The 26,153-nt window shown below is 40.8% G+C and overlaps 1 protein-coding gene across 1 annotated transcript; it reads right to left on the minus strand.

The window, feature by feature from the left end:
- Positions 1-8,831: 8,831 nt before the first annotated feature.
- Positions 8,832-25,548, minus strand: icmt (isoprenylcysteine carboxyl methyltransferase). Its single transcript, XM_033630073.2, has 5 exons — positions 25,231-25,548; positions 19,718-19,806; positions 19,197-19,366; positions 16,414-16,631; positions 8,832-13,394 (listed from the first exon to the last, which is right to left on the minus strand). The coding sequence occupies exons 1-5, from the start codon at positions 25,447-25,449 to the stop codon at positions 13,215-13,217; spliced, it is 876 nt and encodes a 291-aa protein (XP_033485964.1). The 5' UTR covers positions 25,450-25,548; the 3' UTR covers positions 8,832-13,214.
- Between the last annotated feature and the right edge of the window lie 605 nt (positions 25,549-26,153).

Here is a 26,153-nt window from a genome sequence, read left to right on the forward strand (position 1 = left end):
TTAAAACAGAGTGAGGTCGTCACAAAATCGTATGTCACTACATACTGGCATATCTTTGCTGAGAATATTCCTTGGACAAAAGCTTTATTACTTTTATTACTTTATTAGAGAGGTTCACTTTGGAATTATACACACGTTTTACCCTGCAAAGTATTTTTTGAAGAAATTACAGAATATTGATATAAACTGTTCTTTTTGCACAACTCATCCAGAAACTGTGTCCCATCTTTTCTGGCATTGTCAGTACTCTGTAAAATTATGGAAAGATGTTTCCAAATGTATTATTGACATTGTATATAGAGATTTTGCATTAGGCTATTTTATATGTATAGTATGTTATATTCTGATTCTTTGACTATGACAGGAAATCGGAAGAACAGACATCATAAATCTCCTTATTATTCTTGCCAAATTTTATACAGGGGCGTTTTATTAAGATTTAAAAAAATACACAAATACTAGTAAATCGTGTACCAATGAAAGGGCATAAAAACTGTACTGGCATGTATTAACTGTAATGCATGTAACTGAAACGTGATCTGATGATGTCTGGTTCACACTATACGATATCAGCCCGATTCTAGCCTGACGCCGCGACATACAGTGTGGGACACCTCCCGACATTCCAACAGAAAGTCTAGCATGTTTGATTTTCTTTTTGTTGTTCAGGACTGCTCCCATCACAGCCATCACTTTGGCCAATACAAACACAGAGTGATCTGCTGCCATGGATAACTGTATGACAACAACACCCCAGCCTTTTAGATATTTCCTGTAGGGACGTTACCACAACAGAGTGAAAAGGGAAAAATGCTGGTGTGAAACAGCAGAGGCACTTTAGCAACCTGCTGAGTACTGCCATTAGCATCAAGCTAGCAAACAATGTTACTTCTTCATAATGGAGATGGACATAGAGTAAGAAAATTTATAAATAGTAGCGGGGCTATGCCTGGTTCACACTACACGATATCAGCCTGATATCAGCCCGATTATAGCCCGACGCAGTGACTTACGGTATTGGCATGGATTGTGAATGACGAGTGTCATAAGCGATATCCATCATTTCATCTTGTGTAATGTGTCATAGTTAACGACAACCGACGTCCCGTCTGGGACACCTCACGATGTTCTGACAGAAAGTCTAGTGCCTGGTACACACTACAAAACATTTCTGTCCATTCTGTACTGTATGCAAACATGCAAGTCACTGAATCCTCCACAACAAGTTTCTGCAAATGTTTCACAATAAAAGCCTATTTACAAAATGAAGGGATTCTCTCAACCGTAGTAATAAAGGGCTTTTAATTTGAAAGAGATACAGAAAGTGTTGAGTTTGAAATGACGGAACGGAAAAAAGTAAAAGTATAAAAATACAGAGGGAATAATAGATAACTGCCCATTTATAATGTAGTCTGTTTCAAATGAAGCCGGTTGAAGAGACTTGACTTGAAAAGACTTTGATTTATATGTGTTTTTACCTATTCCTGATTCACCAGCCCACAAGGGGTGAAAGTGCCAGAGTGAAACTGCAGGCTACCTTTCTAAACCACGTCCACTTTACCTGCCCAGTAAACCCTGTAGCAGGGCCGGAGACCATGAATTGTTTGTTCACTCATCTCTCACTCTTTGCTCGCCTTCACTCTGCAGCCTTGTGTGTCCACCGGTGTTTGGTGTGTGCGTCTTCACGTTAACGTGAGTCTCAATTTATCACATTTGGTTACTTTGGTTACTCTTGATACTATTGCATATAGTTTGCTTCTTGTGCACTTCTGCCTGATATTCTTTGTTTCCAGACATGTGCCATGGGCCATGTGATTTGTTTGATCCTGACCATTGATTTACCTCTGATTGACTTTGGCTATTATGGCCTCTTTAGTTGTTTGTATATGGTGTATATTTGCATTGAGGCAACTTTCAAGTTGAAATGATTGAATAGTGAATATGGAATATCAGCGTTAATAGGATTTGTTTCATTTGTTTGTTTGATTGTTAGAGATGGATCGTTAATGAATTGATCACTTGTATCTCTCTATTGTATGTTTATTTCTCTTTTTGATGCAGCACACAGATACCCAGACACAAGATATAAAGAACAAGGAGAAGAAACATTCAATTTAAGTAAAATAAAAGCTGTGTTGCATCGTAACCTGCCTCCTCGACCTCACTCCATACTATATTGACGTCTTCTGACAGAAACTCTGCCGGTTCACCACACACTCACTCTACCCCCAACCACATTGCCCCCTACAGTTCCTATACTGGTAGCCTCTGCAGTTGTGGTAAGTAAAAGCCCTACCACTATTTTTGAATTTCTTACTTCATGTCCATCTCCGTTATGAAGAAGTAACATTGTTTGCTAGCTTATAAAATATTTTTTTAATAATAATAATACATTTTATTTATAACGTACTTTACATAAAAACAAATCTCAAAGTGCTACAGAAGGCAGTGTAGATATGCTATGCTCAGAGTTAAAAACAGACACCAAGATAAAATACATTAAAAGGCTTTAGTAAAAAGGTAAGTCTTTAAGTTGCGTTTAAAAGCGTCCATAGTCTGCTGTGCTCTCAGGTGGTCAGGGAGAGCATTCCACAGTGTGGGAGCAGCCGGGCAGAAGGCCCGATCTCCCATGGTACGGAGTCTGCTCCTGGGGGGGTTGAGGCGGCTGGCAGTGCGGCGGGTGCGTGAGGATGATGTGTGAGGAGGGAGACCTTGTATTGAATTCTGAGTTCAATAGGCAGCCAGTGGAGTGATTTGAGGATGGGTGTGATATGGTCATGTTTGTGCGCCCTCATCAGGATCCTAGCAGCGCTGTTCTGGATGTAGTGAAGCCTCTGGATGCTTTTACTAGGGATCCCGATAAGGAGTGCATTACAGTAGTAAACAAGCTTTTCAGCATCTGCCAGATTGGGTGATGGATGGAGTTTTGCAATGTTCCTGAAGTGGTAAAAGGAAGTCTTGCACAGGTGTCTGATGTGGGTCTCGAATATGGTGGGGGTCCATTTTAACGCCTAGGTTGGTGACTGAAGTAGACAGGGGGATGTTCTCACTGGAGAAAGAGATGCTGGTGAGGTTGGATGATCTGACCTGGTGTGGGATGCCAACAAGGATGGCTTCAGTCTTGAAGCTGTTAAGTTGTAAGAAATTTAGCTTCATCCATGCTTTTATCTCCTCCAGGCAAGTAGCTTGATGCTAATGGCAGTACTCACCAGGTTGCTAAAGTGCCTCTGTTGTTTCATGCCAGCATTTTTCCCTTTTCACTCTGTTGTTGTAACGTCCCTAGAGGAAATATCGAAAAGGATGGGGTGTTGTCATACAGTTATCCATGGCAGCAGATCACTCTGTGTGTTTATTGATCAAAGTAATGGCTGTGACAGGAGCAGTCGTGAACAACAAAAAGAAAATCATTTGAAGAAGATTACATTATAAATGGGCTGTTATTTATTATTCCCTCTGTATTTTGTACTTTTACTTTTTTTCTGCTCTCGTTTGCCTTGATAAAGTTAATGCATCGCGCCATCATTTCAAACTCAACACTTCCTGTATCTCTTTCAAATTAAAAGCCCATTATAACTTCGGTTGAGAGAATCCCTTCATTTTCTAAACAGGCTTTTTTTTGTGAAACATTTACAAGAACTTGTGGAGGATTCAGTGACTGTTTGCATACGGTACTTCAAATGTAGCTCCTGTCATCTGGTGGCACTTTTAACGTTACTACGACAACATTTCAGCTGGCACATGAACAGCCACAGTGACTGAAATAATAGTAATAATAAGAAAAAGAGGACAAGAATAATTCAATGACATCACACACACCGTGAAAGACGATTGGTGTAGATCATGGTGTAGTGTGTTGTGTCTGTCGGCCAAGTCACGGCACGATTTTATGACTCCACAATCGTGTAATGCGACATAGTGACTGTCAGAACAGACAGAAATGACGTGTAGTGTGTACCAGGCATTAATGCATCGCGCCGTTATTTTAAATTCAACACTTCCTGTATCTGTTTCAAATTAAAAGCCCCTTATAACTTTGGTTGAGAGAATCCCTTCATTTTCTAAACAGGCTTTTATCGTGAAACATTTGCAGGAACTTGTTGTGGAGGATTCAGTGATTTGCATGTTTGCATACAGTTCTTCAAATGTAGCCCCTGCCATCTGGTGGCACTTCGCACGTTACTGCAATAACATTTCCGCTGGCACACGAACAGCCACAATGACTGAAATAATAGTAAAAGTAATAAAAATAGGACAAGAATTACCCAATGACAGGACATCGGTAGCGTAGTGGATAGTGCCGGCGTCCCATGTACAGAGGCATTGCCTCGCTGCAGCGGCCGCGGGTTTGAGTCTGGCTCGCAGCCCTTTGCTGCATGTCAGTCCCCATTCTCTCTCTGTCTCCGCATTTCACTCTCTGTCCTGTCATTAAAGGCAAAAAAGCCCACAAAAATAATCTCTAAAAAAAAAAAAAAGAATTACCCAATGACATCACACACGTCTTGAGAGACGACCAGGGATAATTGGTGTGGATCATCGTGTAGTGTGTCATGTCTGTCGGCCAAGTCACGGCACGATTTTATGACTCCACAATCGCGTAATGTGACATAGTGACTGTCAGAGTGGACAGAAATGTCGTGCAGGCATGAGCTGTCGTGAAGGAACTGTTCTCTTCGAATAATGTTTGGACTTTGGCTTGGATATAAAAGAGATTCTTTATGCAGTATCTCACATAAGTGAGTACACCCCTCCCATTTTTGGAAATATTTTATTATATCTTGTCATGGGACAACACTATAGAAATGACAATTTGATATAACTTAAAGTAGTCAGTGTACAGCTTGTATAGTAGTATAGATTTACCTTCCTCTGAAAATTACTCAAAACACAGCCATCAACATCTAAACAGCTGGCAACATAAGTGAGTACACCCCTCCCATTTTTGGAAATATTTCATTATATCTTTTCATGGGACAACACTTAGAAATGACACTTTGATATAACTTAAAGTAGTCAGTGTACAGCTTGTATAGTAATATAGATTTACCTTCCTCTGAAAGTTACTCAAAACACAGCCATCAACATCTAAACAGCTGGCAACATAAGTGAGTACACCCCACAGTGAACATGTCCAAATTGTGCCTAAAGTGTCAATATTTTGTGTGCCAACCATTATTATTTAGCACTGCCTTAAACCTTTTGGGCATGGAATTCAGCAGAGCTCACAGGTTGCTTCAGGAATCCTCTCCCACTCCTCCATGATGACATCATGGAGCAGATGGATGTGAAGACATCTCGCGCTACCCCACCTTCAGCTTGAGGATGCCCCACAGGTGCACAGGTGAGTTTAGGGCTGGATACATACTTGGCCAGTCCATCACCTTCACCTTCAGCTTCCTCAGCAAGGCAGTTGTCATCTTCTAGGTGTGTTTTGGGTCATTATCATGTTGGAAAACTGCATTGCGGCTCAGTTTCTGAAGAGGGGCGATCATGCTCTGCTCTGAATTCATGTTTCCCTGAATGAACCGAGCTCCCCAGAGCTGGCAGCACTCATGCAGCCCCAAACCATGATGCTGCCACCACTATACTTGACTGTAAGCAAGGGATGGATGTCTTGGTGTTCTTTCAGCATATGTGGCACCTTGGTGAAGAGCACCAAGACAACTGTACCTTGCCTACAGTCAAGTATAGTGGTGGCAGCATCATGGTTTGAGTGCTGCCAGCTCTGGGGAGCTTGATTCATTTAGGGAAACATGAATTCAGAGCAGAGCATGATCGCCCCTCTTCAGGAACTGGGCTGCAAGTTTTCATTATCAAGTTTTCCAACATGATAATGACCCAAAACACACCTAGAAGATGACAACTGCCTTGTTGAGGAAGCTGAAGGTGAAGGTGATGGACTGGCCAAGTATGTATCCAGCCCTAAACTCACCTGTGCACCTGTGGGCCATCCTCAAGCTGAAGGTGGGGTAGCGCAAGGTGTCTTCACATCCATCTGCTCCATGATGTCATCATGGAGGAGTGGGAGAGGATTCCTGAAGCAACCTGTGAGCTCTGCTGAATTCCATGCCCAAAAGGGTTAAGGCAGTGCTAGATAATAATGGTTGGCACACAAAATATTGACACTTTAGGCACAATTTGGACATGTTCACTGTGGGAAATATTTGCAAAAATGGGAGGGGTGTACTCACTTATGTGAGATACTGTATATGTATATGTCCGGAAGTAAAAAGCTAATGTTATACTATAAACATCACCACCATAAAGAAGACTGTAAAGTTGTGTTCAGCGTAGCGTGATGACATTCTGTAGTCTCATTGAGCCACTTGTTAGCAATCATCTTTTTTAAGACACATAAAAGCTTCCCAGTTCACAGTATGGCGAATTTTATGTCAGGGAACAAAACATGAAAGTCTCTTCAGCTCGTGTTAACCACAGACCTTATTTAAGGCACCTAATTGAAAACCCATTCAAAAAACCCACTGACTTAGAGACGATGGGAAGCAGGAGTGTTAAAATGCTAACTCATTTCTGAGTTTTAGGACTTATTCCTAGGGGTGTTATAACACCCCTACTGCAATACTTACAGTGGGTCTGCTGATTCACTATTTGACACCCAGTAATGTAAGGGCAAAAGACAACACAATGCTAAAAAGGGTTAAAACAATTTTATCATTTACACATATATTAAAATCAGAGTTAATCTAATGCTGGGGAGGGGGGGAACGGTCAGTTCTTTGGTTCCAAAGAAGGTGGGGAATGTCAGTTTTTTACTCACCGAGGGGGAGGAGGAGAGCAGGCTCAATACAATATTTATTTATTCTTTATCCATAACTGTTTATCCTGGTGAAGGGTCGCTGGGAGGCTGAAGCCTATCCCAGCTGACATTGGCCAAGAGGGGGGAAACACCCTAAACAGGTCACAGGACTATCACAGGACTATCAGTTACACACCAATTTAGAGTCACCAACCAAGTCAAACCCCTAACCATCTTGCTGTGAGGTGACGGTGCTGACCACTACACCACCGTGGCACCCCAAACACAGATATGTCCACTTTATTTATCTTGTTGTACATGTAGACCTAAGCATCAGGTTATCCAGTTAATAAATCATATCTGCATAATGGGAATGATACAGACATAACAGTAACAGTTTTCAGAATTTTTAAACTGTTTAATCAGGCCTATATGATAAATGATCACCTAGCCTATACAATAAAAGTGCAACATATTCAACACTTAACTCAGGTGTACCATGTTGCAACAGTCAACTCATTATCCTAACAATTTGCACACAGCAGTTTCATTATTCACTCAACAGAGTGCCCTTCACAGATATGCTACAAGTGTCACTTCAAACTGAGACTGTTAACACTCACCCCAAAACGCATGTGCATTCTTTACCTGAATTACAGAAATCCAGTATTCAGTAGATTGTGCCATTGGTCAGCTATTTTAATAAACTGGGTGAATATTTCTTGTGTTCAAAGACACTGTAAAACTTCAAGCAATAGCTCAGGTTATTAATGACTTAAATCACTGAACTCAACAGGCCTATATTCGAGACAGGCGTCTATATGGGACAGGCCTTTAATTCCTTTTACATAAAACTGTTGCTCAGCAAAGATGGGAAATGCAATGAAATTGTTTCTTCAAACATATCAATTATGAATCATTCATTTGGTCTAGCTCCGAGAGACAGCGCATCAGATAGACAGAGTTACGACACTCGTTTTACTGCACCTGAGGATGAAAGTAGTTACATGGCATATCGACACAACACTTTATCCTGTTAAAACAATACTCAAAACTTGGATTAATATTTGATTCTTTTGATGGAAAATTAAGAAGTATGAATAACTTAGAGGGTAATCAAGGAATGCACACATATTCTGACTATATGACTGCTTCAGAGGTAGTGAGTTGCCACTTTTTTTTCATCTCTCTTGTTTACTTGGCTGGTAAATCTCAATGAATCACTGTATACTGTATGAAGTACTGTAGTTTAAGTAAAATGAACTGAACAGTTGAATCGCGGAAAATCTAATCAAGCTAACAATATGTAGCATCTCCATATTGACAAAGTGTAAACATTTATTTTATAAAAATGAACTGCTCGTCAACCAGACCAAGCTTCTAATTGAGACAGGCCTTTGTCAAAATGTGTAGCCACACCAAACCAGTATAAGGGACTGGGTGTTTAATTAGGACTAGGCTTTTAAGTGAAGTTTTGCAGTAGTCCTGAGTGGGATCAGTAGCCATTAGCCTGCTCCTTACTTTAGCATAGACTGTGTAGTGATAGTTATCGTACTAAAACTGTAGCATAAAAAAGTGGAAGTGGTAAGTTAGTAGTACAAAGCCAACATCGTAAAACAAAAAAAAAAAAAAAAAAAATGTCTATTGAAGGTAACAAGCTAAAATGTTAGCATGCATTATGCTAGGTAACATTAGGTCAGTGCCACGCTAAAACTTTAACATACAGTTGTAGGGTCAATGACTAAGTTATGTTGAGGTGCTTATAGTTCACACTATATTTATGGGCAGTAACCTGAAATAAATATGCTCTGAATCTGTCTTTAAGAGGATAGGTCTATATACAGTCAGGTCCATAATTATTTGGACAATGATACAGTTGTCGTCATTTTGGCTCTGTACACCACCACAATGGGTTTTAAATGAAACGATGAATACCTGCTTAAAGTGCAGACTCTCAGCTTTCATTTAAGGCTTTTTTCAAAAATGTAGTATGAACCGTGTAGGAATGACAACCATTTCTTCACACAGTCCCCCGACTTTAAGGGCTCATAAGTATTTGGACAAACTAACATAATCATCAATTAAACAGTCAGTTTTAATACTTGGTTGCAAATCCTTTACAGTCAATGACTGCCTGAAGTGTTGGACACATAGGCATCATCAGATGCCGGGTTTCTTCCCTGGTGATGCTCTGCCAGCCCTTTACTGCAGCCGTCTGCACTTCCTGCTTGTGTTTTGGGTGTTTTGCCCTCAGTTTTGGCTTCAGCGAGAGAAACGCATGCTCAGTTGGATTCAGGTCAGATGATATGACTTGGCCATTGCAGAACATTCCACTTCTTTGCCTTAAAAATGTCTTTGGTTGCTTTTGCAGTATGCTTCAGGTCAATGTCCTTCTGCACTGTGAAGCATCATCCAATGAGTTTTGAAGCATTTGGTTGAATCTGAGCAGATAATGTAGCCCCAAACACTTCAGAATTCATCCTAATGAATTCTGAAGTATTCTGAACCATAATGCTGACATTTAACATGGAGGTTTAGCTCGCTCTGACTCCTGTTGTGGCGATGGTGAAGGCCTCCTAGGAGGAACATCTGGATGGGAAGGCTAGGGAAGGTACATATGCCTCAAAACCAGCCACAACTTAGCCCTGAGCAGAGTAACCGTATGCTGTTGACCAATCAACGGACTGACAGACGGTTCAATTGGTTCCATCCACAACGTTTCACAGTAGAAACAGAAAAAAATCATGTATCGAACTGAACTGAACCATACCATACTGCTTGGGTGAAATGGGGCTTAAGGTATCTGTGATGGACTGGGTAAAGACGTTAGCAACTATAACTCATCTAATTAGGGATATACATGAATGAGAACGAGATTCCCACAGTCCCACATTTTTCCAAAGAAATGTCTTTGACGTTCCTTAGATACATGTTTAAACGCCAACTACTGTTTATGGATTCATTCAATTAATTTGTACATGCAATTAATCAATTATTAAGTACAAACTGTGCATCACTTGTTTGAGAGTACAAAATAGTAGCTTACACAAATTTGTTCTTTTCCCCTCCATAGCTCCTGCTTGACTCTGTAACTAACACAACATAGCATCTTAGTTAGTCCCTATATGATATCACAAAGGGACTAACTAACACAACATAGCATCTTACTTAGTCCCTATGTGATAATGTGTCATAAACCTCTGATTATACATTTCTATTCTACCCTGGAAAATAATCCTTTTGATGTTGTTTTTTTTGTACATTGGTTAAGCAATGGGACAATCTTCCAAAAACATGGTGTTATTCCTAAACATTCGGAATAAGATGATTAATTTTCTTAAATGTTGCCTAGTGAAGTTTTCATTGTTGACACCCACACATACATACATACTCATACTCATACTCATTCAAACATGGCACTACAGTGCCACTAGTGCTCAGAAATACCACAGGGTACCTTTCATTTTTTTTTTAAATTTACCTACAGAGCATCTTTGCTCCTGAAAATCTTCAGACTATTTTACCAGCCTCTCAAACACACAATTAGATCAGGGTTCTGAGTGGATAGCAGCACTGTGAAGACATTCAGATGGATCAGTGAGAGAAAGAGAGCTGCAGAGTGAGCCTACCTCAACCCTTTTGCCAATATATGTCTTTTTCTTTTATAACACATCATGACCATTAAAGGTTTAAAAGGAGAAGCACAACAATGAACTGATGATAGAAATGAGAGTAAATAGTACTCCTCAGGATGGTGACTTATCGCAAAGCAAAGCAAAAACAAGATTTATATATTAAAAATGAAATGAGAGGCTACAACAGAGATTGATGTCAACACTTCCATTCCTGTACTGACAATGCTCAGGAGGTAAACCCAGTTCTTGTTTTCTTTGATGAAACACAACTTGTAGAATCACAATCTATCATGCCACATGCTCCTGTCTACAGAAACATGTCACAGTTAAATGACAGAGAAACAAACAAGGAATTATCATTTTATGCAGCTTCATAAAAAAACCTTCAAAATCTGCCTGACAGTTTCATTCAAACTGATGCCGTGATTTGTGTTTTAGAGTGCACATTGAGGAAGTGGATATCAGGGTTAGACATAAATCAGGCCACTACTGGCTATATATATTTAGTGATCTGTAAATGATGGAGCTTCCACAGAAACTGCATTTAAGGAGTCCCTAAAACCTGCTAGAAACCTATTACACATTTATTACTTCTAATATTGTTACATAAAGCTTCTGAGTATAAATTCTTAAATTAAAAAAATGTAATGTCACTTCTTGCTCCACTGTACCGGTTTACCAATGTGGTGTTTAAAGAGCTACCAATATTCTTAGTTTTAGTGGACAGCTTGAGCGGCACATGGTCTATTCTGTTGAAGGATTTTCCACCTTAAAAAATACATTATCATAAGGGACATGACCGAAAATATGTGAATGTTCAACTGCTGCTTAAATTAACTCTCACCCTAAACACACAAGTTGTGGTAGAGCTCCAGAGCGATGTGGAGGCCATGGCATGACGAAGTAGTGCATGCTGTGGAAGACACACTCTAACATGACGTGTTTTAACACATTACAATAACAAAACAAAAATAGAGAATTGGCCCTAACAATGCAAACACGTTGTTTATCCTGCACATTTCACACTCTCCATTGGTCTCATAATGATACATGCAGATCGGAGACCTGCAGCGATACAACAGGACCCTATGGGACCTGATAGAACTCAAAATTATTTTGACACAGCCTCATGCCCAGAGATAGCTCTTTGATACTAGACACAGAGTGGATCTGTGAAGAGCTCTACTTTAGGGGATGACTGACTGATATCTAAATGATACTATTTCCAGCGGAGAATTGCTTTAAAAGTCCAGTGTGTAGGATTTAGGGGGATATATTGACAGAAATAGAACATAACATAATAAGTATGTTTATTTTAATGTATAATCACCTGAAGATAAGAATTGTTGTGTTCTCCTTATCTCGGTATGAGCCATTTATGTCTACATATGGGTCAGGTCTTCATTTATGGAGATCGCTATTTTGCACCACCATGTTTCTACAGTAGCCAAGATCAGACAAACCCAACACCGACTCCACATAGGGCCGTCTGAGTTTTCGCGTCAGCTGCCATAGTAAGAAGCCCAACTGCATGAGCAGCGCTGGAGTTACACTGGTTGGTAACATGAAACTGCTTTAGGGGCCATACACAGGCCATGTCTTTAATCGCCTGGAAAACAAGAGGTTGGGCATTGGTTGCTGCTCGTTTTGTGTCTTGTGCCAGCTTTCAAGAGTGTGGCAGCAGGCTGCATCTAAGGTTGCTAGGCAACCTTAACAAGCACCGTATCATAACTATTTACCTGAAATTGAGAGTGCAGAGCTGATCTTCTTCCAGGTGTGGTTTGTGTCCAGGCCTACTATCTGTGGGACAGATGTAAAGCTCTGGCAGCCCTGCACTAAAATGATCAACTTCTCCATATTTTTTACAGACTGATTCTCGGATGAAGAGAGAAGTGTCTGTCAGCTGTGATCCAAAAGGTGAACTCTGTTTATCTTAGGGCGCAACTGTTGCACCCTGAAAAACAGGCGTTAGGGAAAGGGTGTGCGCTGCAATGGTGTCACTCTGGCATTTGAGCGCACCTGCTGTGGGTCTACATTAAAAACAATGAATTTGAGGGCGCAAAAACATGGCATGTGTATGGCACCTTACTCAGTGTTTTTACCAGTTTAATCACCTGGTCTGTTTGTTGTGGTGATGAATGGATCGTTGTGGATAATTTGGCTCTCTATAAAAACATTCTGAACAATGAACACTCAAGGAATTCTAGCCAGGAGAAGTTTTAGCTGGTTGCAATCTGTAATTCACTGCTAGACATCACCAAATCCCCCTATTCTTACACACTTTACCTTTAAGCATTTCTCAAAAGTAGGAACATTTAGGAACAGTGGATTTTTTACTGAACTAGGGACAATGGTGGCAACTTCTTAAAAATATTCATATCATATCATTAAAGAAAAAAAAATAAACATGATGGATTCCCTCCAAACATTGCATTAAACTTCAGAGAATTGTCATTTAACTCTCTGCTGATTTATGACATCAAAGATCCCAGTGCAGTATCTTTAAACAGCAGGTCATCAGTGAAAACTCTTAGCATGGTCTAAGCATGCAAACATAAACAGATGGGATGGGTGTTATTGGAATACATGTGGTACAGTGGAGGTTGTCCGGTCTTTAACTGGATTTGGAAGTTGGTAGAGAAACAGCAGCCCAGCTGCGTGCCGCCATCCCAGTTGTCACAGTCTCTGTCTGTGAGCTACAGGCTCTCAGCCAGCTGCAGGGTTTCCCTCTGGAGGGCAGCCACAATGGCAGATGCCACACACCCACCAGGTCTGACGAGCCTTAGTGCTTAAAGTCTGCTGAGTCCAGCATCCAGGTCCAGGGACTAGTTGACATGGATGCCTGAGATGAAGGGCAGCCCAGTGGGAACCTTTTTCTTGTACTCCACATAGTCCTCGGCAAAGAAATGGATGAGGGAGAGCTCCTCCTCCTCAATTCGCTCCCGGAAGAACCGCCAGCTGGCTATCGTATAGCCCAGTATACACACAGGGTTACACAGCATGACCTGCAACAGGCAACAGTCTCATCAGTAAACAAAACTGAACATGTGGGAAATGTCTCTTTACAACCAAGTAACAGCTAACCACTACTAATATTATTTCATCTGTCAGTTATTAAAGCTCCGAGCACCAGTGTTGGAATGTACAGTTTTTGCTTAGGATTTTTCTTCTAAGATTTCTAACACATTTCAACATAAACTGGTTCTGCGGCCCAAATCATCCAAAATGCAGCTGTGAAATTTGAGGTGGGTGGCAGAGGAGGAAATCTTGATAACGACAATAATGATCCATGTCAGTCATATGAAGGAATTTTAATATCTGCGGATTATCAAATGCAACCAGGGTGCTACAGTTCGTGGTTGGCACAGATATTTTTAGAATCTGAGTATGATATTGCACTCAATTTATTGTTCCGATAGTCTCTCCAAATGACACTATATTTTGTACACCTGTAGGAACAGACAGGCAGCACTGGAACACGTTTCCCATTACTTCACAACTAGTCCATACCCATTGGTAGCTTTGTCACATTCTACCTATGCCAATCCTCAATGCCTATGTGCAGTTTCACATAGATTGACCACGTCAGTGAGTAGAAAAACGTGAGACAGACAGAATGACTGACTGACAGAATGACACACTATGTGATGAGCCATGCCCTCCGCAATATTCATTGCCTTATAGAAGCTCAGTTTTAGTAAGTTTTCCAACTTTTGCCAAGAGGGAACTTTAGATATTGGTCCCTAGATTATGTTCACTGAGTTTCATGCAGATCGGTGTGTGTGGGTCACAACACTTTAATTAACAGGTGTGGGCGGGTGCAGCTTCAGCAGACATAATGACGGATAATGGGTCAGCTCTGGTATTAAGCTTTAGGGGTATGGGCGGGTGTGGGTTTTCAAAAATGGACCAGTGCAGGACTCTGCTTACTAGTTGCCACCCAGGGCTTTGACCCGCAAGTTGAATAGCATTATATGTGTGACAGAAGAAGAGAAGAAAAGAAAAACTAAAGCATACAGGACATACAAAATGTATGGAGCTGTAAAGTTGTCCACCATGTTACCAGTTTGCTGCTAGCTAATGTAGCTAACTTGTTTGTTGATTGTTTGGTCTGTGACGTAATAGGTCAACTGGAAAGGTCCAATACTAAAAAGCTGAAAGGGGGCATATCACCACCTATCATAGCGGAGTCGGACATACTTCATTCAATAAATTCAGTCCTCTCCCATTCCAATTAAATGGCCTAGTCGAGCTATAACCATAGCTCCACTTAACTGTAACCCGAGTGTAACAGAGTGTTGGTGAATTCTTGTTGTGTTGATGTTGATATTTAACCAGTACCTCAACAAAAGATCAAATTTAAATATACTCAAAGCTCAGAATGATGTGTTTTGCAGTCTACAGTAATAAAGGTATTACTTGGATTGGATTGGGTGGCCTGTAAACCCAAATAAATAGTGACAGCAAATAATGGATAAACATGATAGTAAACTTGCTATACAAAATACACTGCCTGGCCAAAAAAAAAGTCGCCACCTGGATTTAACTAAGCAAATAGGTACGAGCCTCCTGTTGGATAATTACTGCATGGGCGATTATCTTTCAGCTGGCAACAAGTTATTTAACCCCAACTGGTGCAATGAGTTGCTTCTCATTTCCTAAACAACCATGTCGAAAGACACATCCCGTGGTCGTGGAAAAGATGTTAGTCTGTTTGAGAAGGGTCAAATCATTGGCATGCATCAAGCAGAGAAAACATCTAAGGAGATTGCAGAAACTACTAAAATTGGGTTAAGAACTGTCCAACGCATTATTAAAAACTGGAAGGATAGTGGGGACCCATCCTCTTCGAGGGAGAAATGTGGCCGGAAAAAAATCCTCAATGATCGTGATCGGCGATCACTTAAACGTTTGGTGAGATCAAATCGAAGAAAAACAACAGTAGAACTCAGGGCTATGTTTAATAGTGAAAGTAAGAGCATTTCCACACGCACAATGCGAAGGGAACTCAAGGGATTGGGACTGAACAGCTGTGTAGCCTTAAGAAAACCACTAATCAGTGAGGCTAACCGGAAAAAAAGGCTTCAATTTGCTAGGGAGCATAAAGATTGGACTCTGGAGCAATGGAAGAAGGTCATGTGGTCTGATGAGTCCAGATTTACCCTGTTCCAGAGTGATGGGCGCATCAGGGTAAGAAGAGAGGCAGATGAAGTGATGCACCCATCATGCCTAGTGCCTACTGTACAAGCCTGTGGGGGCAGTGTTATGATCTGGGGTTGCTGCAGTTGGTCAGATCTAGGTTCAGCAACAGTATGTGCTCAAAGAATGAGGTCAGCTGACTACCTGAATATACTGAATGACCAGGTTATTCCATCAATGGATTTTTTCTTCCCTGATGGCACGGGCATATTCCAAGATGACAATGCCAGGATTCATCGGGCTCAAATTGTGAAAGACTGGTTCAGGGAGCATGAGACATCATTTTCACACATGGATTGGCCACCACAGAGTCCAGACCTTAACCCCATTGAGAATCTTTGGGATGTGCTGGAGAAGGCTTTGCGCAGCGGTCAGACTCTACCATCATCAATGCAAGATCTTGGTGAAAAATTAATGCAACACTGGATGGAAATAAATCTTGTGACATTGCAGAAGCTTATCGAAACAATGCCACAGCGAATGCGTGCCATAATCAAAGCTAAAGGCGGTCCAACGAAATATTAGAGTGTATGACCTTTTTTTTTGGTGGTGACTTTTTTTTTTGGCCAGGCAGTGTAACACCACACCTGCAGTTAACAGATAAAAAAGAAAGGGAACTGTTCAACAGCGAATTGTTGCTAAAATCTAGCATGTACTTCATTATTTGGTTGTCTTGGCGGATTGATGAATATCATTCTGATGACAGTGTCTGAAAAATCCAAACCAGGTATCAATCTGAGTTGCAGCATTACAAGAGAGATGTGATTTTAATATGGTACTGGTGTACTGTTTAAGAATGAGCTGAGCAGTGCTGTGGCAGCTCACCTGTGTTCCTGTGCTCCAGTAGAACCAGCCCACATAAGACGGGTGTCTGAAGTAGGAGTAGACCCCAGTGGTGACCAGCACATGGCTCTGGGCCTTCTCATTCTGGACAATGTGGTTGAAGTTAGAGCCAGCTGTCAACATGGCTGCCTTCCGCAGGCCCTCACCACACAACACCATTAGCAGACCCACGACACTCACCCAGTTCAGCTGCTTCAGCTCTGAGAGAGAAGACAGGCGGATGAAATACTGGTGGACACATGAAAATCTCAGTATGATGAATGTCATGTAGAGTCTGAGATGGACCTGTGCTTCTTTCCAAGTTTAGTCCGAATTAAGAATTTTTCAGACTCAACCTTGAGAATTAAAGGGAAATTTCGGTTTATTTTTACCTGTCTCCTATCGTCCTAAATTTGTTTCAAGTGACTAGTGACATAAAAATAATAGTTAGCATGTTAGCCATTAGCCTAGATACAGCCGGGGCGCATAGTAGCGTCAGACCTGTTAAAACGTAAGTAAGTAAGTAAGTAAGTAAGTAAGTAAGTAAAGTTTATTTATATAGCACCTTTCACAGATACTAGATCACAAAGTGCTTTCCAGTAGACAAAGCAAGTACAACAATATAACACAACATTAAAAACAAAGCACAAAACAAAGCATTAAAAACAAAGCAAGGCAAAAGACAAGGTGTCTGCAAAGTGCAAAATGTAAATAAAACATTAGATAAAAGAAAAATAGTAAGAGATTGATGGGGTAAAAGGTAAGTGAACGGGCATACCTTCAAGTGCAAAGTTAGTCCACTAAACAAGCTTTTTTTTTTTTACAAAGACTGCCTCATATTGTTAGGATAAATGTCAGAGAACATATAGAAAACGACATGTAAACGTGTTGTCTTACCTTACCGGTGTGCTGCCATGCTTGTTTACCATCTAGCTCTGCTTTCCAAAGCGCAGCCGAAATATATCTCGCCAGCTCTAGATAAGGCCCAGCTGGATACTAACGTTCCTCCAGGTGGAGGTGTCTCGTCCTCAGTCACATCCAGACCTTGAAAATAAGGCTGCAACCGCACTGGGGCACAGCATTCACAGGTACACCAGCAATCTCCAGAGCTATGCAGCCTTGCAGCAGCCATTCCTTGTCTCTGTCTGTCTGTCTGTCTGTCTGTCTGTCTGTCTGTCTCTTCAGGCACGGTATGAGATTGCTGCTTGTTCTCGCGATATTTCGGCTGCGCTTTGGAAAGCAGAGCTAGATGGTAAACAACAAACATGGCAGCGCACCGGTAAGGTAAGACAACACGTTTACATGTCGTTTTCTATATGTTCTCTGACATTTATCCTAACAATATGAGGCAGTCTTTGTGGAAAAAAGCTTGTTTAGTGGACTAACTTTGTACTTGAAGTATGCCCGTTCACTTACCTTTTACCCCATCAAACTCTTACTATTTTTCTTTTATCTAATGCTTTATTTACATTTTGCACTTTGCAGACACCTTGTCTTTTGCCTTGCTTTGTTTTTAATGCTTTGTTTTGTGCTTTGTTTTTAATGTTGTGTTATATTGTTGTACTTGCTTTGTCTACTGGAAAGCACTTTGTGGTCTAGTATCTGTGAAAGGTGCTATATAAATAAACTTTACTTACTTACTTACTTACTTATGTTTTAACAGGTCTGACGCTACTATGCGCCCCGGCTGTATCTAGGCTAACGGCTAACATGCTAACTATTATTTCTATGTCACTAGTCCCTTGAAACAAATTTAGGACGATAGGAGACGGGTTGAAATAAACCGAAATTTCCCTTTAAGTGTTAAATTCAGTCTAACCTAAACCAAACTCATTTCACTTTCAAAAACTGACTGAAGGTTGAAACATTTGGAACAAACCAGTAACAAGTTTCAATTTAAGATTTGATCTTCTGTACTTTATGTTTCTACTCAACCTGCAATTTTCTAATTCCCTGTCTCTGTATATCCCTCTCTACCTACAGAGCTGAGGCTGAGCAGTTGGACACATCACCTGCTTTTTGTAAGAGGGTCAAACTGCAGACTTCATGTCTGAGGACCCCAGGTCTGTCGCCAGATCAACCAGGACTGAAATCTGTAAAACGTAAAAGGGTAACTTTGGTATTTTTCAACCTGGACCCCATTTTCTCACGTTTTTGTGTGCTAGTGACTAATAGCAACAACAGTTTTTTTAAAATTGAACTCCAATGAACTCAGCTAAGCGTGCCAGGCGACCCAACTACAAAAGCCAGTGGACTAAAGACATCCTTTGTGTCAAATAGTAGAGCAGTAGGCGCAAGGTAGCCCTGTGTGTGTGTGCTGGGCCCTTACCACACACATGATGCTCCTACATTTTTTCAGTTAGGAGCACATGTGCTCCTAGTGAAAAAGGTTAGCATAAAGCCCTGGTTAACAGAAAAGACTGGTGTGGGGTCTCTTCATTTTCACTGCAAGTAGTTATAATTACACGTTAATCACTTATTGATGCTGTTTTTGAAGTATGAATAAGTCAATAAGTAATTTATTCCATTGAAATATCATTGATGTATTATAGAAAAGTAATTTATCTTTTTATAAATGACAAAAGGCACATCTGCCTCATTTTTGCTTTGGTATCGTGATACTACTCAGAACTGTGATACTTTCACTGGTATCGTACCGTGGGTCCCAATTTTGGTACCGTGACAACACTAACTGGAATACTGACAGGCAAACCTTTCTACTGCTACCGGTAAAATACACACAATGGTGCTGAGTGGACTGACAATAAGACTTAAGACACACCAACCTGGAACGGTCAGTTTCTCCACAGTGAACTCCACCCATGATGAGACCGCAGCCAGGGTGTACTCCACACTGTGGTTGAGCAGGAATGAGTCTAGTGACAGGCTGCGAGGGTTGATGATGGCTGTCACCAGGTACTCAGAGTAATGGAAGAATGACAGCGAGCACATGTACCTGCAGAGAGGCACTATTACTACACATGTTCAACTGCAGTAGGCCTGGACTACAAAATACATATCTGCTGTCAAAATATGGTGCATACACTGGTTCACTGTGTAACTCTGTAGAGCTTAACTAATCAAGGAATTATCGTTACTGTGGTCTTCAGTCTAATTTAATACACTGTGATTCTATGGTGTGAAACAATACAAAATGAAAAAAGTCAGGGAATACTATTGGGTGGGTACTATTAATAAACACATGGATACAAGATTTAACTAAACCAAATCATGAAATTTCTACAGTTTCATGTTACTTAATATACTGACCATACTAAATGACTGATGTCTGCAAATATGTACATACCAGCCGAAATGTGTCCAAGTGGTTTCAGAGCAGCTTATAATTAAGCCACAGCCAAAAGCAACTCCCAGAAAGCAGGCTCTCACAGCAACCTAGAACAAGTTAGGACACTCAGGTTATCCCGGGTCAAACAGCTAGCTAGACCTAAACAAACCCCTATTTCTCTCTAGACCACTTTAAGGGACAGTTCAGATTTTTTGAAGAGGGGTTGTTTGGGGTACTTGTTCATATTCAGTGTACTACATATGCTAGATTTCAGTCAGCACGCTCACAGTTTGGGGAAGTAGGCAGGAGTCCAACACATAAGCTAAATGATGAACTGCTGTGGAGGGGTCAGCAACAAAACCTATTTTAGCCACTTAAAAAATGCCATCTAAAAAACAGTATCAGTTTAAGTGTATGCTATAATTACAGTATTTTCACAACTTTAACTTTTTTCGTCAGACAGCCCTTGATGGCTTCAATTCCCCATCTATTTATGCTCTCATCAAAGCCACAAGGCTCCACGGACAAAAACAGATGGTGATTTTTAAAGTCAAGGAAGGATCCTTAAATGGGTGAATTTCAAGGAGGCTACATCTTAAAGGCCAGCCTAAGGCACACCTGTGCAATAATCATGCTGTCTTATCAGCATCTTGATATGCCACACCTGTGAGGTGGGATGGATTATCTCAGCAAAGGAGAAGTGCTCACTAACACAGATTTAGACAGATTTGTGAACAATATTTGAGGGAAATGGTCTTTTGTGTATATAGAAAATGTTTTAGATCTTTGAGTTCAGCTCATGAAAAATGGCAGCAAAAACAAAAGTGTTGCGTTTATATTTTTGTTCAGTGTAGAATAGATTAATTTATTAAAATGCTTTACAGGTGATCTGTAGTTTATGTTCATGATTTATCCTATTTTCATGTAAATCAGCATCAAATCAGTTTGACCTGTCCCCTCAACTACACAGGCTATATAAATTGTGACTGACTATAAGGTTAATATTTTCAGAGTAAAAAAAAAAAAAAAAGACAACAGCTTTCATTAAAGATCAGTCAGATATAGTCAGGGCTTCACATCTGTACACATGTTATTATAGGAATCCTCACATCCCACTGACCACAAGTCTCTGTGTTGCTAAATAGGCCTACTTCAATAATTAAAACAGTCCAGTGTTAATATTCAGTAGACTCTGTATAGTTTATGATGAATGTATTCAGTCTCTGGCAACTAAACTTCACCATCAGTCACACAACATGTTTTCTGTTACCGAATAAACCTTCAAATCAGACAAATCAAATTTGAACTAAAACGTCATATTGTTGAGTCGACATCTACACCAATCAGCTGTTAGATCAGGTGAGAGCCAGGCGGTGCAGTCGGTGGAGAGCATATAGTTACATAGACATAGGCAGTATTTCCTTTACTCGTACAGTACAGGCCAAAAGTTTGGACACACCTTCTCATTCAATGTGTTTTCTTTATTTTCATGACTATTTACATTGTAGATTCTCACTGAAGGCATCAGAACTATGAATGAACACATGTGGAGTTATGTACTTAACAAAAAAAGGTGAAATAACTGAAAACATGTTTTATATTCTAGTTTCTTCAAAATAGCCACCCTTTGCTCTGATTACTGCTTTGCACACTCTTGGCATTCTCTCCATGAGCTTCAAGAGGTAGTCACCTGAAATGGTTTTCCAACAGTCTTGAAGGAGTTCCCAGAGGTGTTTAGCACTTGTTGGCCCCTTTGCCTTCACTCTGCGGTCCAGCTCACCCCAAACCATCTGGATTGGGTTCAGGTCCGGTGACTGTGGAGGCCAGGTCATCTGCCGCAGCACTCCATCACTCTCCTTCTTGGTCAAATAGCCCTTACACAGCCTGGAGGTGTGTTTGGGGTCATTGTCCTGTTGAAAAATAAATGATCGTCCAACTAAACGCAAACCGGATGGGATGGCATGTCGCTGCAGGATGCTGTGGTAGCCATGCTGGTTCAGTGTGCCTTCAATTTTGAATAAATCCCCAACAGTGTCACCAGCAAAATCACACCTCCTCCTCCATGCTTCACAGTGGGAACCAGGCATGTGGAATCCATCCGTTCACCTTTTCTGCGTCTCACAAAGACACGGCGGTTGGAACCATCTCAAAGAAGATCTCAAATTTGGACTCATCAGAACAAAGCACAGATTTCCACTGGTCTAATGTCCATTCCTTGTGTTTCTTGGCCCAAACAAATCTCTTCTGCTTGTTGCCTCTCCTTAGCAGTGGTTTCCTAGCAGCTATTTGACCATGAAGGCCTGATTTGCGCAGTCTCCTCTTAACAGTTGTTCTAGAGATGGGTCTGCTGCTAGAACTCTGTGTGGCATTCATCTGGTCTCTGATCTGAGCTGCTGTTAACTTGCGATTTCTGAGGCTGGTGACTCGGATGAACTTATCCTCAGAAGCAGAGGTGACTCTTGGTCTTCCTTTCCTGGGTCGGTCCTCATGTGTGCCAGTTTGGTTGTAGCGCTTGATGGTTTTTGCGACTCCACTTGGGGACACATTTAAAGTTTTTGCAATTTTCCGGACTGACTGACCTTCATTTCTTAAAGTAATGATGGCCACTGGTTTTTCTTTAGTTAGCTGATTGGTTCTTGCCATAATATGAATTTTAACAGTTGTCCAATAGGGCTGTCGGCTGTGTATTAACCTGACTTCTGCACAACACAACTGATGGTCCCAACCCCATTGATAAAGCAAGAAATTCCACTAATTAACCCTGATAAGGCACACCTGTGAAGTGGAAACCATTTCAGGTGACTACCTCTTGAAGCTCATGGAGAGAATGCCAAGAGTGTGCAAAGCAGTAATCAGAGCAAAGGGTGGCTATTTTGAAGAAACTAGAATATAAAACATGTTTTCAGTTATTTCACCTTTTTTTGTTAAGTACATAACTCCACATGTGTTCATTCATAGTTTTGATGCCTTCAGTGAGAATCTACAATGTAAATAGTCATGAAAATAAAGAAAACACATTGAATGAGAAGGTGTGTCCAAACTTCTGGCCTGTACTGTATATGAAATGTGTGTCTATGAGTATTTTAGGCTAAGTGGTATTTGACAGGGGTGAAATACATAACAAACATCATAGGGTGAAGTCATTTTTTATTTTCTAAATAGTAGTACGGTCTCTGGTAATAAGTGTCCATGTTTACAGTGTCTGCGCATGTGCTTTCCAGCTGTAAAGCGTAATTTGTTGTTTTACATTAATGTATGAACATAATACTGTAAACCATTTCTGGTCGAGTACTTTTATTTTGAAGGGACATAACGGAAATGTGTGTGGTCTGAATGTTTTTTGGTTGTTCAAGGCAAAAGCGCTGAAGACTGAAGTGCGACCCGTTCAGTGAATAGAGTTTCCCGTATCTTTATTTTATTATCCCTAGTAGCCTGTAGGCGCAATTACACCTGCTCGGCTACACTACCATGATCTCCGGGAAATGTGTTGCCGGCTGCACACAGTCACTTATCAATATCATATCTCAGCCGAAAGAAATGATCAAAATGAGTGAACAAATTTAATGGTGACTTGTGACACATTCATTTTATAACGGCATCTTCAAATCAACATTTGCATCCCAGTTGGTGGCCACTGGCATCATATAAACGACATATTCCTCTGGCTCATCAGTGGTATGTCCATGCCTAACGGCTTATACCGCTGGAAGTGTCCATGCCTAACGGCTTATACCGCTGGAAGAGTAGCGGTATTTCCATGCCTAAAGGCTTATACTGCTGGAGGTGTCCTAATAATGAAAACCTGTCACTAAGTATTGTTTTGTTGGTTGACTCAAAGTTTCTGCTATCGATTAGTCAGACTGGCTACGGTGACTGGGCTAACATTAGCCATGTTAGCTAAGGATAGCGCTTTCATTAGCTTTAAGTACTTTATGGGCGGACATTTAGACATATTACTTTACTGTCATATCGTAAGAGTCCCACGTGTAATTACTGTCTATATGCGTACATCCCAACAACATAACAACATAGATCCTTAACTTGCGGTAAAGTGTTAAGTTAGCATTGTCAATAAAGACAAAAAAATGTATACATTAACGGCAGTACTTGTCGTCAAACCAGCCCGGTGGCATTAAATGTGCATATTCATCAGGGGGCGGTACCCACCCAACCGTCTCTCAGTGCCATAACAATCTCAAGCGGCACATACCGTCGTGTGTCGGTAGAATAACAGCGGCATAATAGCAGCATACCGCTCCGAGAATCTGTATGCCAGTCTGGGGATCGGTATATACCAGTCTAGGGATCTTTATGCCAGTCTGGGGATCGGTATATACCAGTCTAGGGATCTTTATGCCAGTCTGGGGATCGGTATATGCCGCTGAGCAGCAATCGACATACCTTCAGCCACTTTTCGATCTCGGCGCTACTGTAAATTTAGCTCGCTGAACACAAGAGCTGCTGGTCTACTACTGCCTCGATCAGTTACTTAGTTTGGGATATTGTGACTTTGGTGAATCAGAACTTACCCATTTTACGCACCAAAGTCACACAAACAAAATAAATGATGGAGGCAAAGGTAGACCATCAGCTCCTGTGCTCAGCAATGTTAGATCACTGTTTTCTCAATGGAATCTGGCTTTCAAGGGAACACCATACCAGGTTAATTTTCTTGTTGAAAATCACTGACAGTGACGTACAACAGTGAAAACACTCTCAATACACCGTACACTTGAACTAATATATTGTTGTTTTTTGAGTGGGACGTTTTTTCAGTGTCTAAAATTCATTTTGTTGCTGACCCCTCCACAGCAGTCCATTGCTTAGCTTCCATGTCAGACTCCAGCCTGCTTCTCCAAACTTGAGGTGTGCTGACGGACATCTGTGTCAATTTACTGTTTATGGATAAATGCCCCATACAGCCCCACTTCAGAACACCTCAACTATCCCTTTAACACCAGTTGATCGCACTGCTAATTCAGATTAACAGCAAATTTCAGCGGGCTATATTGCAGACTCTCTATCCGGGGCTCTCGCCAAACTCATACTTAATATCTGGCTTTTTAATTATGTATTAGGCTATCCGGTGATAAAACCACACACTGAGCATTAACGTTATATGGAAGAAGATATTTTACCATCATCACCACACACTCTTAAATTCGGTTGTAAAGTGGCAAACCAACATATAAATAAGGAAGAAGCCACTGCAGCTTTACCGGGCTTAGGTTTCTATCTTGAGCACGTCAACGCCAGCTGTCTTGTTCCTCTTTTGCTAATAAGATTACCGTTAGTCTGGTTAACTACACAGGTAGCTAATGTTAGCTAGCTAGGCGATTAATATTAGCTGTGCAACATTAAAGTTTAAATGACGTTATGTCAGTCAACTGTGCCAACATTAGCTTGAGCTATTGAAATACTTTACCGCGAGACAGCACTGGAAGTTATGTGCACTTTACTCTTAATGAGATAAAATCAGAATCAAGTCAGGAAGTTGGCTAACGTTAACGTTACCTAACGTCAATACTTACCTTGTATAGAGGTCCTCTGTATATGATTAGCAAGAGGCCGTTGATAACTGCAATGTGGATACAAATCACTATTTTCCCGGGAGTTTCCGTCAGATAATCAAAGACCCAGTCGAGATGTCCAAACCACGTTCTGATTAATGGAATTACAATCACGCTGAGTCCTAAAACAAATGCTTTTACACTTACTCTACCTTCCAGCACCAACTTACTGCCTGCCATGATGGAAGTACTGTGTGCTCGAGAAACGAACTATCGCGAGACCTCAGTGGCAACCTCGCGATGTCCAGTACGGCTTTTTTCACATTTTGGCCCCAAACGTTCGAGATGAACTGCGCCTCGCCTGGAAAGTAGACGAGAGCAGGCGGCCGCAGCGGGGGGCAGTGACAAAAAGCTGCGGTGAAGTCGGACAGTTTCCAGCAGCCTTCAGTCCGTACAGGAAGACACAGACACACTTACATCCAGTCTGGAATGATGTCAGTTCATTAAAAAAGTGATCAGACCCATATATCAGTTTTTTTTTTTTTTTTTTTTTTAAAATTGTGCGACACACAAAACCTTTATATATATATATATATATATATATATATATATATATATATATATATATATATATATATATATATATATATATATATATTTTATATATAATGTGTATATGTGTATATATATATACACATATACAGTACAGGCCAAAAGTTTGGACACACCTTCTCATTCAATGCGTTTTCTTTATTTTCATGACTATTTACATTGTAGATTCTCACTGAAGGCATCAAAACTATGAATGAACACGTGGAGTTATGTACTTAACAAAAAAAGGTGAAATAACTGAAAACATGTTTTATATTCTAGTTTCTTCAAAATAGCCACCCTTTGCTCTGATTACTGCTTTGCACACTCTTGGCATTCTCTCCATGAGCTTC

The sequence above is a fragment of the Epinephelus lanceolatus genome, chromosome 8, assembly GCF_041903045.1.
Source record: "Epinephelus lanceolatus isolate andai-2023 chromosome 8, ASM4190304v1, whole genome shotgun sequence".
Classification (NCBI taxonomy): Eukaryota; Metazoa; Chordata; class Actinopteri; order Perciformes; family Serranidae; genus Epinephelus; species Epinephelus lanceolatus.